Source organism: Crinia signifera, chromosome 5, assembly GCF_055691185.1.
Source record: "Crinia signifera chromosome 5, ASM5569118v1, whole genome shotgun sequence".
Taxonomy (NCBI): domain Eukaryota; kingdom Metazoa; phylum Chordata; class Amphibia; order Anura; family Myobatrachidae; genus Crinia; species Crinia signifera.
Window position 1 is genome coordinate 38,270,840 of NC_139221.1, and position 12,764 is coordinate 38,283,603.

Consider the following 12,764-nt stretch of genomic DNA (forward strand, 5'->3'; position numbering starts at 1 on the left):
GAGTCTTGAGGTGTGGCAGTTTAAAACCAGGTGAAAGCCAGCCACAGAACCTGTGTAATTAATATGTGTCCCGGATTAAAGGGATGAGTTGGTAACCCTAACCGTCACGGTGTTCCCTGGGGACCGGAGTTGGAAAACATGCACCGTCACGGTGTTCCCTGGGGACCGGAGTTTGAAAACATGCACCGTCACGGTGTTTCCTGGGGACTGGAGTTGGAAAACATGCACTGTCAGGGTTCCTTGGGTACTGGAGTTGGAAACACTTGCTTGCTAGCTAGTCTGCAGATCATTTCTCCATCCACTGGAAAATACACCATCCTCTTATAGTGTAATAGCAGTAGTGTATGGGGGCCTTGAGCAATTGTTGGAGACCTTTTTTATAAAAGGTCAGTAAAGCCAAATAAAATGTGTTAACAGATCAATTTTCTTATAAATGAATCACATGCTTGCTGGAAACATTTCAGAAGTATTAATAGTACAGATAACATTTTGAAAACTTTCAGAGAAGACCCGATAAACAAAAACGGTGCATAAATTGCTCTATATATACGTGCGTGTGTGTAATAAAACAGACATCATGCATAAAAGATGCTGATTTATTAATAATCGCTACACATCTTATACCTTTTTCAAAAGCAGAGGTTGCCGACTCCTCTGTGAGAACCAATCACAGCATTTCCCTGGAAGTGCTCACAAGTTCCCCGCCTTCCCCCGTCATATATAACTCACATCGCACAGTATTCATTTTGGCAGAAAAGTTTGGTTCACAGACCAATATACAGCAAGTCCACTTGTCATAAAAACCTTACCGCAACCTCACGCACACGTTACAGATCATACATAAAACACACCAGTCAAGTGGCGAGACGGACACCTATTAAATAAAAGCCTGCAATGCCGATCACAAGAGTAACAGACAAAGGGGCAGATGTATGAAGCAGTGATAAGGGAGGAGGTGAGCCAGAGGAGGAGTGGCCCATGGCAACCAATCAGCACTGATGTAATATTTATAATTTGCATAATATAAAATTATACAGAGCAGCTGATTGGTTGCCATGGGCCACTTCTCCTCTGGCTCACTTCTCCTCCCTTGTCACTGCTTCATACATCTACCCCATAAAATCAAATGCATCTCTAGGTAATAAATGGGAAACGGTAACATTGTGAACTACATGTCAGTGCAGAAAAGACCAGCTTATATGATTGTGGGAAACCGTACGTTTCCTTTTAAAAGTAGCCATTGACTGTGCAAAGTGTAGACAGCGGATTTGAGGTATGACTCACACATACTTAACATTGCACACACTGTATATTCCAATGGTAAGTATGTACATTTTATCATTGTAGGCCACTGGCTGGCCTGGTAGCGGATGTAGACGAAAAGCATCTAGAAGACTGATCGCTCGATGTAGGACATTACAGCCAATCAGGGAGCAGGGTATGCAGACGTACATCTATACAACGGCACCTCCTGTATGCAAATGAGGAGGACTCTCAGCATGCGTTAAGACACATTCTGCACTGCATTCCCTCCCGGCAGCTGTGTTGTTGGGTCACTGCCTAGCGATCAGAGGAATAATGGCCAACCGGCGGCACATTTAATGCAGTATGTTGGTTGACTTTGACGCTGGAGGTTCTCATTCATTGAGCAGCTTTGATTTAAAAATGAAAGATCATCATCGATTTTTTTTTTTCCCTGCGAGCTTATAAAAGCAAAAGGCACAATCAGGGCAATGGGTTGGAAATTATATATAAGAAAGAATAAAATAAAAAATACAAAGAAAAATGCTGCTTGTAAAGGCCATTTTTTTTGTTTGCAATGAGGACGCCTGAATCCCGTCCTTTGCACACCCCCTGGTTCTACGCTTTCTCCAAAGCAAAACATTAAAAGTTACATAATGCACTAGGAAATGTATAAAACACATCACATGTAAAATTAGAACAGGCCTGCCTAATACAATAAAACTTTAGAACAGTAAAAGACAAAAAAGACAAAAAAAATTGACACTTTTGCATATCGTAAAGCTGAAAATGCATAAACTCAAAGTGAATCAACGCCCGCTCCAGAGCAGCGGCGATTCTTGGATAGATCTGGATAAGGACTTGCGTGATCCAATGCCTCCTAGAGTTGGAGAAACGCGCTGGATTCAGAAGAGGAAGCGTAGCGCAGTAAGAAAGTTATCTGGATTAGGACTCCCGTGTGCTCCAAGTTCCAATGTCTTTGCACAGGCAGCTTTATGCAAATTACAATAGAACACGATCCCATGCTCTGGGAATCAGATTTTGGAGAAACGCGATGTGCTCAGAATAGGAGGAGTACGGCAGTAAGAGAGGTCTCTGGATTAGGACTCCTTTGTGCTCCAAGTTCTAATGCCTTCGCACAGGCATCTTTGTGCAAATGGTTACAATAGAACACCATCCCAGATGCTCCGAGAATCCGATATTGGAGAGACGCGAATAAAGTGAGTATTGCAGTAAAGAAAAGGTCTCCCGGCACGTTTGCGAAACACATGTGAAATGCGTGTGGTTTTCAGTACTGGAAAGATATAAGGGTGTTGATTTTATATACAAAATAGGACCTGTTCCAAAATACTCTTGTGAAATAGTTCACGTATGGAGAATAATTCATTTTGATTTCATGGCAGAAACGTCCATATTTCGAGTAGACATAAATATCCCCATTTTCATTCACCACCTGTGGAAGGAGAGAACGAACGGTCAGAAGATCTCCGGCAGATGTACAGAAGCTCATAACCTATAGATATATATGTCACTGGGCAACGGGTGTTTAAATAAAATGCAGTTAGTTTGAAGCTGCCTGTAATGTGGGTAGAAAATAAGTAATGGGTGTAAAATGCTTGAATATTATTTACATTATTTTAGGTTTTATTTGTAAAGCTTGTACAGAATTGTAATACAGGTTGAGTATCCCTTATCCAAATGATTCCAAAAACCATACATTTCAGAAAGTGAATTTTTTTTTTTTGTTAAAAGCACTACTGGGGAAATGATATGTAAGCTTTCACACTGCCAAAACGTTTAAAGAACCGGTATTTTTAAACGGTATTTCAAACTGGTCTGAGCCTTCACATTGCAGTAGATTACCGTTTTAAATACCGTTTAAGTACCATTCACATCAGTCAACCCGTTTAATCCCCTGAACCCGTTTCAAGGCAGAATGCAGGGGACAGCCTATCACAGGTATGTAATCTGTTGTTTTTACTAAATACCGTTTCAGAGCCATTCTTACTGCATAAAAAACGGTTTTGAAACGTGTAGGACTCTGCTTTTTAAACGTGTTGAAATACCGGTTATCTTTAACCGGTAAATGAACTCTGGCGCTCTCCCACTGCAGCCTTAAAGGTTTAGAAATGGGAAAAAACAGCAATATACCATTTAACAAGTGCAGTGTGAAATGGGTATAACTGGCACTACTGGGGACATGATATGTAACTGGCACTAAATATCTGCAAGAAAATGATTGCTTGGCATTCAAATTCGGGATCGGAGATTGTACACAAACTTTGTTTCATGTTTTAAAACCTTGTTTTATGCACAAATAAAATATATTTGTGTGTATTTAATGTGTTTATACAACATAAATGCAAGATACTGCAAGATACATTATTCAAATATAAAAATATTCCAAAATACGGAATAATCCGTTATCCAAAATTCTTCTGCTGCCGAGCATTTTGGACAGTGTAATGGTTAGCAGTACAGCCTCACAGCACTGAGGTCATGGGTTTGAATCCCACCGTGGCCCTAACTGTGCGGAGTTTGTATATTCTCCCCGTACTTGCGTGGGTTTACTCCGGGTACTCCGGTTTCCTCCCACAAGCCAAGAATATACTGGTAGGTTAATTGGCTCCCAACAAAATTAACCCTATACTGTCTGTGTGTGCGTGTACATGTGGTAGGGAATATAGATTGTAAGCTCCACTGGGGCAGGGACTGGTGTGACTGTTCACCTATACTCTGTAAAGCGCTGCGGAATATGTGTGCGCTATATAAGAAACTGTAATTGATAATAATAATAATAATAATAATAATAATAGATACTCAACCTGTACATGGACTGCTGGTATGAAGCAGCAACATTCAAAATGATGACGGTGATATTGGAAAGTCCAGAATGTCAACATGCAGCATTTTTTTTACACCAACACAATTTTGACATTATGGGGGTAAATTTACCAAGATGGGAATTCTATTGAAGATGGGATGTTGCCTAGAGCAACCAGTAAGATTCTACTCCTGATTTATGCCATCTTCAATAGAAATCCCATCTTAGTAAATGTACCCCTATGTGTGTTTACATTATGAACTTAAATCGGGACAGTTATAAAAGTTTGATTCAAAAATCGATCAACGCGGAGTTTGTGTTAGTCATTTTTTTTTTAACCATAGCAATAAACATAACAAACTTGCAATTTGGACCCTGAAAAAAAAAAATTATGCCGATCGATTTAATATTCAACGTTGACCTTAAGTAAATTTACCCCGATCACCATTGGGGTTGTGTCAGTGTCGAATGTTAGTCTAACGTGCCCTAGATTCCTTTCACATCCCATTATGGCACATGGACATACCCTTGGAGCGACAAACTCGAACGCCTTTATACTGTAATGACCGTAACCCAGTATATAAGCAAAGCACTTCCTTTCTTACATTCACTATTATGAAGGAAACCAGGGTCTAGACTGCGAGGCCAATGCTTTGTAAGAGATCAACTTTCCGCATCCAATACACTATAATATCCTGGTGGCTGTGAACGCAGCAGAGTAGTATTATATGTTATTGCCATGACTATAACTCACCAGTGATGCCAAGAAGGGGGAAGTGTGTATGCTTTACCCAGGCCTGGTGGAGGGGCGCAGGTCCCGCTGTCCCCCCATTCCCCATCGCAGACAGCAGCAGTCAGTCTTCTATGTTCCACAAGACTACAAGAAATGGATCTTCACAGCGCTACCTCCGGCAGTGTTTCTTGATTCCCTGAGTAGGATCAAGACTCCAAAAATATAGGAAAGAGAAATAATAACAGTACAAATTGATGATTAGTGAGGGTCAGTGTTCTAGATCTCAAAATCTTCCAGCTTCTGAAATGACTCACCTAGTCTAGCTAGGAGATGTTCCCATAAAGGTTTCTTTATAGATAATAAGAAATGTGGACTCACCAGAGGGCAGTGCCCTATATTCATCCAAAGGTATCTTTTATTTTCAATCCAAAGCGACAGGACAATGTAGGTAATCCAAATATAACGATTTAATTCCTTAAAAGACAAGACGTTCACCCTCCCACTTCACAAGAACGGTCCTCTCCCACCCGGAATGGAAGAGATGCAGTCCAAGTGGTGTAGATGACAGCACACTAGTAGGTAGGGGGTCAGTCCAGACAAAAATATTCTTAAAAACACCAACGCGTTTCGAACTAAAAAAGTCCTTCCTCAGGGTGAAGAGTATGATACTCTTCACCCTGAGGAAGGACTTTTTTAGTTCGAAACGCGTTGGAGTTTTTAAGAATATTTTTGTCTGGACTGACCCCCTACCTACTGGTGTGCTGTCATCTACACCACTTGGACTGCATCTCTTCCATTCCGGGTGGGAGAGGACCGTTCTTGTGAAGTGGGAGGGTGAACGTCTTGTCTTTTAAGGAATTAAATCGTTATATTTGGATTACCTACATTGTCCTGTCGCTTTGGATTGAAAATAAAAGATACCTTTGGATGAATATAGGGCACTGCCCTCTGGTGAGTCCACATTTCTTATTATCTATAAAGAAACCTTTATGGGAACATCTCCTAGCTAGACTAGGTGAGTCATTTCAGAAGCTGGAAGATTTTGAGATCTAGAACACTGACCCTCACTAATCATCAATTTGTACTGTTATTATTTCTCTTTCCTATATTTTTGGAGTCTTGATCCTACTCAGGGAATCAAGAAACACTGCCGGAGGTAGCGCTGTGAAGATCCATTTCTTGTAGTCTTGTGGTATTTCTTTTGGGTGTGGTATCCCAATTTTGTGGGAATTCCAGCAGCAATCTCTGTTTGTGAGCGCGGGTAACTGGTGTCATTTTTTCTGTATCAAGTCTTCTATGTTCTATCACACTCCTATGTGCAGTTCGGAGGTGATTATTATTTTGTAGGGAGGGGACCTGGCCACTCCTCTTGCATTAGCCACACCCCCTCCCATTACCAGGGCCAGTAGAGATGTAGGCGCACCTGTTACCTACAGTTCTCCATCTCCACCCTACACTCACATAGTACAGTTCCACCAGTACAGACACGTTTCAGAGCCGGTTATCAACTCTGTCCACATAGAGTATGAATCTCCGGACATTTCCCTAGCCAGCTTCCAATCCAATTACATATGGTATTTGGTGGACCAACCACCTTATGCATTAAGTGCCCCTAAGCCGTAATGGCAAAAGCTCTTAAATAATCTAAATACAGTATACTACATCACATCCCATTATCTGTTCACTTCTTTATAAAACACAAGTTCATTTGCTTGAGAAGTTGGATCTTTTATGACTCCGAGTTTGAAGTTTTCATTGATTTGTAGGACATATTTTTGACGGCATCACCTGGCGGCTCCTCATAAGCTTTTCCCATTGCAGAGGTTACACTGTGCGCCCTTCATATGAGGCAGGACATACACACAATACACTTACATGGTCATTCGCAACATCCAGCAAATCCTTCACTCGGCAGCCTTTCATTCCGACAACATCATTGCAGATTGCATCCTCAATCACCACGTAGTTGGCCTTATAGGAGGTGAGGATCTTGTAGATGTCTTCTGCGGACCTCATGCTATAGATTTGATAAACCTGTAAGATATTAATCATTCCATTTATATATAGTCTGAAAATAGACAGTATTGAAACACATAGATAAGGATTCAAAACATTCACTTGTGCAAAGCTACTTAGGCCTAGTAGACAGAAAAGTGTGCAGTGATCTGGCTCCCTCTAGTGGACACTTGAAGATAAGACTACTTAGTAATTATAGGTCACATTTGGAGTTCTACCAAATCAGAGCTGCTTAAGGCGTAAAAACAAAACAAAGGCGTAAAAACAAAACAAAGAAAACAAATATTAATGTGTGATGAGCAGACACACTGGGGTGTCACTGCTTGTTACCTGGGTAACAAGCAGTGCTCCGGACAGTGACAGTATAAAAAATAAATAAATAAAAATAATTATATATAGTTGTAATATGTTAAACAGCCCCTATCTGTAGCTTCATGTACTGGTAATCTGGTCAATCAACTGAAAAAAAGCCCCTTATTTATTAACAGTTTCTTATATAGCGCACACATATTCCGCAGCGCTTTACAGAGGATATCTGATCATTCACATCAGTCCCTGCACCAGTGGAGCTTACAATCTATATTCCCTACCACATGTACACACACACACAGACATTCTAGGGGTAATTTTGTTGGGAGCAAATTAACCTGCCAGTATATTTTTGGATTGTGGGAGGAAACAGGAGTAAACCCTTGCAAGCATGGGGAAAATATACAAACTCCACACAGTTAGGGCCATGGTGGGAATCGAACCCATGACCTTAGCACTGTGAGACAGTAATGCTAACCATTACACCATCCGTGCCGCCCTTGAATTGAGAACAGTAAAATGAGATTTGGGGAGTCATGTGAACTAAAAATGTTTGCCAAGTGTTTTAGATTTAAAAAAAATCAGACACTTTAGAGGTGCACTGTACAATATCATTGGCTCCGCCTACAGAACGGATGCAGACACTGTAGATGTGCACTGTACAATATCATTGGCTCCGCCTACAGAACGGATGCAGACACTGTAGATGTGCACTGTACAATAACATTGGCTCCGCCTACAGAATGGATGCAGACACTGCAGATGTGCACTGTACAATAACATTGGCTCCGCCTACAGAACGGATGCAGACTCTGCAGTTGTGCACTGTACAATAACATTGGCTCCACCTACAGAACGGATGCAGACTCTGTAGTTGTGCACTGTACAATAACATTGGTTCCGCCTACAGAACGTATGCAGACTCTGTATTTGTGCACTGTACAATAACATTGGCTCCGCCTACAGAACGGATGCAGACTCTGTATTTGTGCACTGTACAATAACACTGGTTCCACCTACAGAACAGATGCAGACACTGTAGAGGTGCACTGTACAATAACACTGGTTCCACCTACAGAACGGATGCAGACTCTGTAGAGGTGAACTGTACAATAACACTGGTTCCGCCTACAGAACAGATGCAGACTCTGTAGAGGTGAACTGTACAATAACATTGGTTCTGCCTACAGAACGGATGCAGACACTGTAGATGTGCACTGTACAATAACACTGGTTCCGCCTACAGAACAGATGCAGACTCTGTAGATGTGCACTGTACAATAACACTGGTTCTGCCTACAGAACGGATGCAGACTCTGTAGATGTGCACTGTACAATAACACTGGTCCTGCCTACAGAACGGATGCAGACACTGTAGATGTGCACTGTACAATAACACTGGTTCCGCCTACAGAACGGATGCAGACACTGTAGATGTGCACTGTACAATAACACTGGTTCCACCTACAGAACGGATGCAGACACTGAAGATGTGCACTGTACAATAACATTGGCTCCGCCTACAGAACGGATGCAGACACTGTAGATGTGCACTGCACAATAACACTGGTTTCGCCTACAGAACGGATGCAGACTCTGTACTGTACAATAACACTGGTAGATGCAATACCTGGTTTGTTCACATAAATAAGTATAGGGAAAGGCTGGCTAACCTGTGGGTCTCTAGCTGTTGCGAAGCAACCCATCCCAGCATGCTGGGACTTGTAGTTTCACAACAGCTAGCGCTACCGGTTGGCCAGGTTATAGAGGATCAGAAGAATGAACAGATACAAGAAAGGTTTCCTGCATGCGCATGTTACAATAGAAGAACACTATATATGTAAATCATTAATACGAATGGGATCCTTTGTGTTGGTGTAATCCGGACTTTCTGCATCACGGCATCTGCACTGAATAGAAAGCTACCAGTGCCAAGGTCATCTCTCAAGGTCACCAACTAAAGATAGGGACAAAGCTCTTGTGGGGACTGATAGAAAGAACATGTGTATTGTTTGTGTTGGCTATGGGTTATAATAATACACTAACCGGAGAAGACCTTATATACACAAATCCCACAACGGTCATATCTGTAATACTAAGGCTCACAGTAGTCATATTATACCCAAATAAAATTATAATAATTACATTTTCATTCCTCTTCATCAGCTCTTCATCATTGTAAACTGGAAGACTTGTGACCATCCATCCGGTGCAAAGTTTAATAGCAGCCATGAGCTGGGGGCTCCCAGCAAACACTGCCGCGATGGGGGCCTGGCCTCTGCAGGAAAAGAACAGATACGTCATTGCTCAACAGAACTGGACTCATATAAATCAACAGAAGCTATAGACTTTTCAATGGCACTAATAATACCACTTTCACACCAGAAAAAAAAGACACTAACAGTAGCGCTAGGAACAGAGAAACTGAAATGATTATGAAATTATTAAAATATTACTAATCAACAATAAGAATAAGTTAATAATGCCAGTCGTATGAGGTATAGAAAAATAAATTTGTTAATTTCTCAATGTAAATAAAAACATATTAGATGCATTAAAAAAAAAAAAAAACATACATTTTTTTTTTTATAATTAAATACAGAAAAAGTATATAGCATTTAATATTTTATACAAAAAAATGTACCGGCCGATACAGTAGATTGTGTGTGCATGTGTAAACAATTGGTTAAAAATGGAACTTGTAAAAGCGCCGGGTCCAGACGGGTTTTCGGGGGAATTCTATAAGATATTAGGGCCAAAGGTGGGGGAAACGTTAACTAAAGTGTTCAATGCTATCATTTCTGGTGAGCGGGTGCCATTATATTTTAATTCGGCAGTGGTTAAAGTCCTGCCTAAACCGGGTAGAGACATGGAAGACCCAGGATCATACAGACCGATTTCACTACTCAATGTAGACTACAAACTATTGACCAAAATCATGGCGGAAAGGCTAAAATATATCTTGCCAACGGTGATTGACCCGGACCAAACGGGATTTATATGCGGCAGACATTCTGCAATAAATGTCCGCAAGGTATTAGCAGTGATTCAGGGTGTAAAGGGAGGGGAGATCCCAGGTGATCAGGCGATTATATCTATGGATGCTGAAAAAGCGTTTGATATGGTCACCTGGGATCATTTATTTGAAACACTTCAACGTTTTAAGTTTCCATCAACATTTGTAGATCTTCTTAAAAATTTGTACTGGCACCCGCGCACCCAGATAGCTTGCAACGGATACCTTTCTGCCCCTTTTGAAATACAAAGGGGGACCAGACAGGGATGCCCCCTGTCACCCCTCCTGTTTGCGCTTGCACTGGAGCCATTGGCTATTGCATTAAGGAAATGTCAAGGATACAAGGGAATAAGAGTAGGGGATACAGAGGCAAAGATTTGCCTTTTCGCTGATGATATGCTCTTGTTTGCTTCTGACCTAGAAACATCCATGCCAGCGATAATAAAGGTAATCAAATCCTTCGGATCATTTGCGGGATATACAGTAAATGTGAGTAAGTCCGAGATCTTATGGATAGGGAAACGGGGATCGCTTCAGGTGATGCCCCCGACCCTCAGTCAATTCAGGGTCACTACAGAATCGATTAAATACCTAGGAATTCAGATTCCGGGAGACCTGTCCAAATTATATCAGTTGAATTTTACCCCTATTGTTGACAAAATTATAAATATACTAGACAACTGGAACAATATACCCTTATCTATGATGGGTAGAGCGGCTGCACTGCAATCCATAATTTTCCCCAAAATCTCTTACTGTATCCAGATGCTGCCTATAAAACTAACAGGGAAAGATATGGTCAGACTAAATAAAAGTTTCTTTCAGTTCCTGTGGCAGGGAAAGAAGCCACGTATGGCAAGACATAAGACATTTATCAGAAAGTCCGAGGGGGGGTTGGGGATCCCCAATATTGCTGCATTCACCCAGTCAGTATTTCTACGCTACATCCTAGACTGGCTGTTGAACAGCCAGTTATATACACACAGGGCTTTGGAGGGAGAACTGGTAGCCCCACATGCTCTAGCGGCATTGCTACATATGCCAAAGAACTTACTTCCTTCAGGGGCCCTGAATAATATAATGTTTGCTGACACCTTTAGAGTCTGGGTTGATATCAACAAGAAATTAAAACGAAAACACACGGTCACAAAATTTGCCCCACTGATGGGCAACCCAGCCTTCCCTGCTGGAACTGCTTCGGCAGGTTATCGCAGATGGGCAGAAAAAGGAATAATATCTATCAAAGACGTATTTGACCCTGGGGGAAAAGTAATGTCCTTTCAAGACCTTAAAGATAAATACACGATACCCAACAGCGACATGTTTATGTTTTTCCAAGTGCGCCATTATGCGCAATCGCTACCACCCCCCATGTTAAATCCAGAATTACCAGATATTCTACACTCGATATTTGTACTCAGCACAACAGGACCGTTCAGATTAAAATATATATATAGTGATCTTTTGCCGGCATTGCCGGATAATATTTGGACTGAGGCAGTCAAAGCATGGCAAAAAGACATACCGAGTATTGTAGAAGCTAAGACCTTTATGAAACCGATGGAAAAGACTCTTAAAATACTTAAATCTGCCCAATTGCAAGAGGTTCACATCAAGACCCTACATAGGGCCTATATATCCCAGGCACGGAGGAAACACTTTGTGCCAGGAGAATCGGGAAGGTGTTTGAAATGCAAGGGCATGGAGGCGGACTTCTTTCATAGTATGTGGGATTGTGGACGCATCAGGAAATTTTGGGATAAGGTGATGGGATTCATAAATGGAATATGCCATTTACACTTGACCAAGGATCCTCTGGCAATGCTATGCGCAGATTTTAAAAACTGGAACCTGCAGGGCAGGAAAACCGAACTTAGGCCATTTCTCACTATGGTGGTAACGGTAGCCCGGAAAACGATACTAAGAAGTTGGACGGTGCCCTCCCCACCATTTTTGCATTCAGTAAAGCAAAGTTTATTAGACATCCTTCACCTAGACAGGCGTTCCACAATCCCACATATAGAGCAGGGAGTCAAAGGTTTTATGCGCAAATGGGGGGTGTACATAGATTCACTGGATGGGGAAACCCAACAACGTATTTATTCTTTATATGAAGGCACAACATGGTATTTAACTAGATCTCTTAGTAGGGATTGAATTGCACTCAGGACCTGATGTGGGCGGGTGGGTAGGGGGGGGGGGGAGGAGGGGAAGGGGTAGGGGAGGAGGGAAGGGAGGTTAAGTTGGGGAAACTAGTTAAGGGTATGTTGTTCTATATATATTCGTATGTCACGATATGTTTTGTGAGAAGAATACAGAAGACACCGAACAACATAGCTTGTTAAAACGTCATGTTTTATTTATGTTCATTATGCTCGTATGGGAAGAGACAGTATACTTTGAATATATGATGTACATGTGCAAAGCGAGATCTCTACTGTTAACAGACTGTTATTTACCTGTACTCCAACAAAACCAAATAAAATTGTTTTGGAAAAAAAAAAAAATGGAACTTGTAGGAATGTTGTTGGCTTGCCTGGTGGGGGACACCAATTATTTTTCTATTCACAGTGCCAGCAGTGCAATCCACTAGTCTTTCAAGTGCTTGTGCATATTGAACCAAA

General features: G+C 41.5%; 1 protein-coding gene across 3 annotated transcripts in view; it reads right to left on the reverse strand.

Moving 5' to 3' along the window:
• Window positions 1-582: 582 nt before the first annotated feature.
• The window catches only part of DPY19L4 (dpy-19 like 4), a 49,308-nt gene continuing 37,126 nt past the window's right edge, over window positions 583-12,764 (reverse strand). For all 3 annotated transcript variants that reach the window (XM_083187037.1, XM_083187035.1, XM_083187036.1), the window contains 3 exons: window positions 9,270-9,402; window positions 6,675-6,833; window positions 583-2,695 (listed from right to left, as the gene is read on the reverse strand). In XM_083187037.1, the coding sequence (XP_083043163.1) occupies window positions 2,531-2,695; window positions 6,675-6,833; window positions 9,270-9,402 (457 nt within the window). In that variant the 3' untranslated portion in view covers window positions 583-2,530. The remainder of the gene's footprint in view (window positions 2,696-6,674; window positions 6,834-9,269; window positions 9,403-12,764) is intronic.